The sequence below is a fragment of the Sphaeroforma arctica genome (genome assembly GCF_001186125.1).
Source record: "Sphaeroforma arctica JP610 unplaced genomic scaffold supercont1.4647, whole genome shotgun sequence".
Taxonomy (NCBI): Eukaryota; class Ichthyosporea; order Ichthyophonida; genus Sphaeroforma; species Sphaeroforma arctica.
In genome coordinates this window covers 1-2,140 of record NW_014035911.1, presented here as the reverse complement: position 1 = coordinate 2,140, position 2,140 = coordinate 1, and the positions used below count along the sequence as shown (strand labels likewise).

Here is a 2,140-nt window from a genome sequence, read left to right as displayed (position 1 = left end):
GTAATGCGGGGCTTATTGTGTTGCAAGAGTCGTTTATTTATTCGAATGCTTTTGAATACACATAGTGTCCTAAAATAATATTTCAAATTCAAAGAAACCCAACATTGAGTAATAACCCTATATTTAGTTTGGAAAATCCTATAATTGGATTACAAAAAACCCTACATTGCTGTATATTTTCGATGTATTTTTTGATAATATAAAGTGACAAGGACTTCGTCTCTTTCTCATTCGCGTATTTGTCCTGTAGTAGAGTTAGCAAACACTTTGCGTCCCCTCACCTAGAAAACATCACACTTACACCTAAGTACAACCAATCCAAAACTTACACATAAAGTTAAAAAATTTAGTGGCAATATTCTAATTCACCATGGATTTCCGAAATAAAATGCTGGCGGCGCAGGATATGAAGGGGAAGATCGAGCGAGATCGTGAACGCAAGAAACAGCTGAAAGACGGTGTTACTGCGCCAAATAGGCCGTTTGGCAACAAGAAGGTTAATACAAGTAAAACTAATAACTTCAAAGAGAAACAGATTGGGCAGCGGTTGAGAAGTGTAGTGGATTATCTTAGACAACATCAAGGTGAAAAGGTGCCATTGGATGTACTCGAACGTGAAGTATTAGGCCACACGTTCGATGATGATACGGAACTGACCGACAATCTGTTGAATAACGAACGCACTATTTGGAAAGATGGGGCATTTGCGTTCAATCCGAAGTTTAACTGTGGCACCGCCGAGCAACTGCAGGATCTGCTGACGGAAAGACACAGAGAGGGGAGTGGGGGAATCACGTTGAATGATCTATTGGACTCTAATCCAGAAGTGCAGAAGCACGTGGATCGTCTGCAGAAAGAGGGCAAAATACTAGTGATAAAGAACAACTACACCAAGAATTTTGTCTTATTCCACCGAGAGCATAGCGAAGAGATAACCATAGACGAGAAGTTTGTCTTGTTATGGCAAGAAATCAGCGTTGCAGATTCCGTTGCGGTAGATCAGAGTTTGAAAGACGGTACGTTCGCAGTCTTACTTCACGTTGCGGTCATTTCTTTTGAAATCTATTTGACATTGGAGCGATTTGAGTAAAAAGCACGCATCTCAGTCTCAGCTATATTTCACCTTTTTCCAAAGAATCAAATTTCGAAATTCGGTATGTCCTTAGTTTACGTCATGTTGGAGTCTTATCTTTTTGTATTCTCCTGGCATTCGAACAATTAAGTATTTAAGATCTATCCTCGTCTCAGTATAGTATATTTTACTTTGCTTTCTTCTTTTACGCTACTTCTCAAATCTCTTTTTAGTCCGTTTGAGCGCTTGAGTACACAACACATATCTTTCAGCCATAGTATATTTCTCTTATTCTCACTTCTCTTACCACGAACAGCGGGGATGTCGAGCTCCCAACAACGAGTGCGAGGGAAGGTACGTTACACACACACATGTATTTTATATATATACATATTTCTATGACGCCATTTGACCCTTTATTGTATGCGCTGTGCAGTTCTAAGAGCTGCTTTCAACTTGTTGGACGCAACTGATTCTAACGGCAATATTTTCTTTAGTCCAACCGACCAGGGTCTAGCAAGCGACAGAAGAAAGAGACGAAGATACGTAATTTTAAAAATGAACACATGCTGGGCCTGGTATGTGTTTGCGTGTGTACTTGATAACCCATATCAAACTGAATGCGTACACCGAATATTCTTTTAGTGGCTGTCCTGAATCGTGCCTTTATTTGCTACCTATTTGATTTTCAATACAGGGTATCTTCGACGATGCTGTGGATCGAAATGATAAAAACAAGAAGAGGTGACATAAATTATAAATAGTTAAAAGCGCAACACAAAGCGCATACGGCGCCTCGATTTCCGTTGGCGTTCCATTGAATAGAGCATAGCCTTCTAAGTTCTAAACCGAACAAGAAAATTTTTATGTGTAGCAGGTTTTTGTTTTTGAAAACAAAAAAGGTATATATGTACAGTCGACGGAAATACAGAAACGATGAGGCTAGATTGAAAATAAAATTAAACACGTTTGTTCATTCACATTGAGGTCAAATATCAAATAGGCTTCTGAAATAGACAAATATATATATGTATTCGAATATTATTATTGTATTTATGCCTTTTAAAA

The 2,140-nt window shown here is 38.5% G+C and overlaps 1 protein-coding gene across 1 annotated transcript; it reads left to right on the top strand.

Annotated features, from left to right (window-relative positions):
* Positions 1 to 218: 218 nt before the first annotated feature.
* On the top strand, positions 219 to 2,040 carry SARC_14452 (hypothetical protein). Its single transcript, XM_014291413.1, has 4 exons — positions 219 to 1,016; positions 1,389 to 1,426; positions 1,570 to 1,650; positions 1,770 to 2,040. The coding sequence occupies exons 1-4, from the start codon at positions 371 to 373 to the stop codon at positions 1,818 to 1,820; spliced, it is 816 nt and encodes a 271-aa protein (XP_014146888.1). The 5' UTR covers positions 219 to 370; the 3' UTR covers positions 1,821 to 2,040.
* The last annotated feature ends 100 nt before the right edge of the window (positions 2,041 to 2,140 follow it).